We start from the raw sequence: 564 nt of genomic DNA, 5'->3' as shown, positions 1-564 counted from the left end.
CTGTATCAATAACTACTTCGAAATCTGTCTTTCTGATAGTATATCTCATAATATACTTTTTTCCCTTCAATTTACTGATGAGCATTAACAGGTATATCAAGAAGGGAATTCATTGTTAAGGTCTTCAGTAATAACGCTTCTTGTCTTTGATAGATCTCGGAAAGATTGCAAATTTGATTCAAGGCATTACCACCTTTACAGATGTTGCCCACAAGTATCAGTGACGTAACAGGCCCGAGTGAAATCACCCTGAAAGAACTGCAAGTTAACCAAAGTACCCTGAATCTAGATGCCGCTCCCCTCATTCATAGTAAGAACATGTATATTTATGCACATCACAGGTCTAATAAGCTTTATATGTGATTTTTATTTTTCATTTTGTTAACTGGTAAGTGGTCTTCTTGTCCTGCAGGAATTATTATCAAGGCAAGGAAAATAGTAATAGCATCTTGTATTGGATTACAGTTGTAATCATTTCTCACCTTTACTAAGATGGATGTATACAGATGTATGATTTGTCAAAGTAGATGTTAACAGATGCATATATACACACACACAATAGTT

General features: G+C 34.6%; 1 protein-coding gene across 1 annotated transcript in view; it reads left to right on the top strand.

Annotated features, from left to right (window-relative positions):
• LOC119592286 overlaps positions 1–564 on the top strand; it is a gene marked incomplete in the record, with an annotated part of 2261 nt that overhangs the window by 604 nt on the left and 1093 nt on the right. Inside the window, 1 exon segment of the mRNA XM_037941116.1 lies at positions 202–310. Coding sequence (XP_037797044.1) covers positions 202–310 — 109 coding nt within the window.

Source organism: Penaeus monodon, chromosome 30, assembly GCF_015228065.2.
Source record: "Penaeus monodon isolate SGIC_2016 chromosome 30, NSTDA_Pmon_1, whole genome shotgun sequence".
In the NCBI taxonomy this organism is placed as follows: domain Eukaryota; kingdom Metazoa; phylum Arthropoda; class Malacostraca; order Decapoda; family Penaeidae; genus Penaeus; species Penaeus monodon.
Note: the sequence above shows the minus strand (reverse complement) of the source record. Positions and strands in the feature narration are given on the sequence as shown.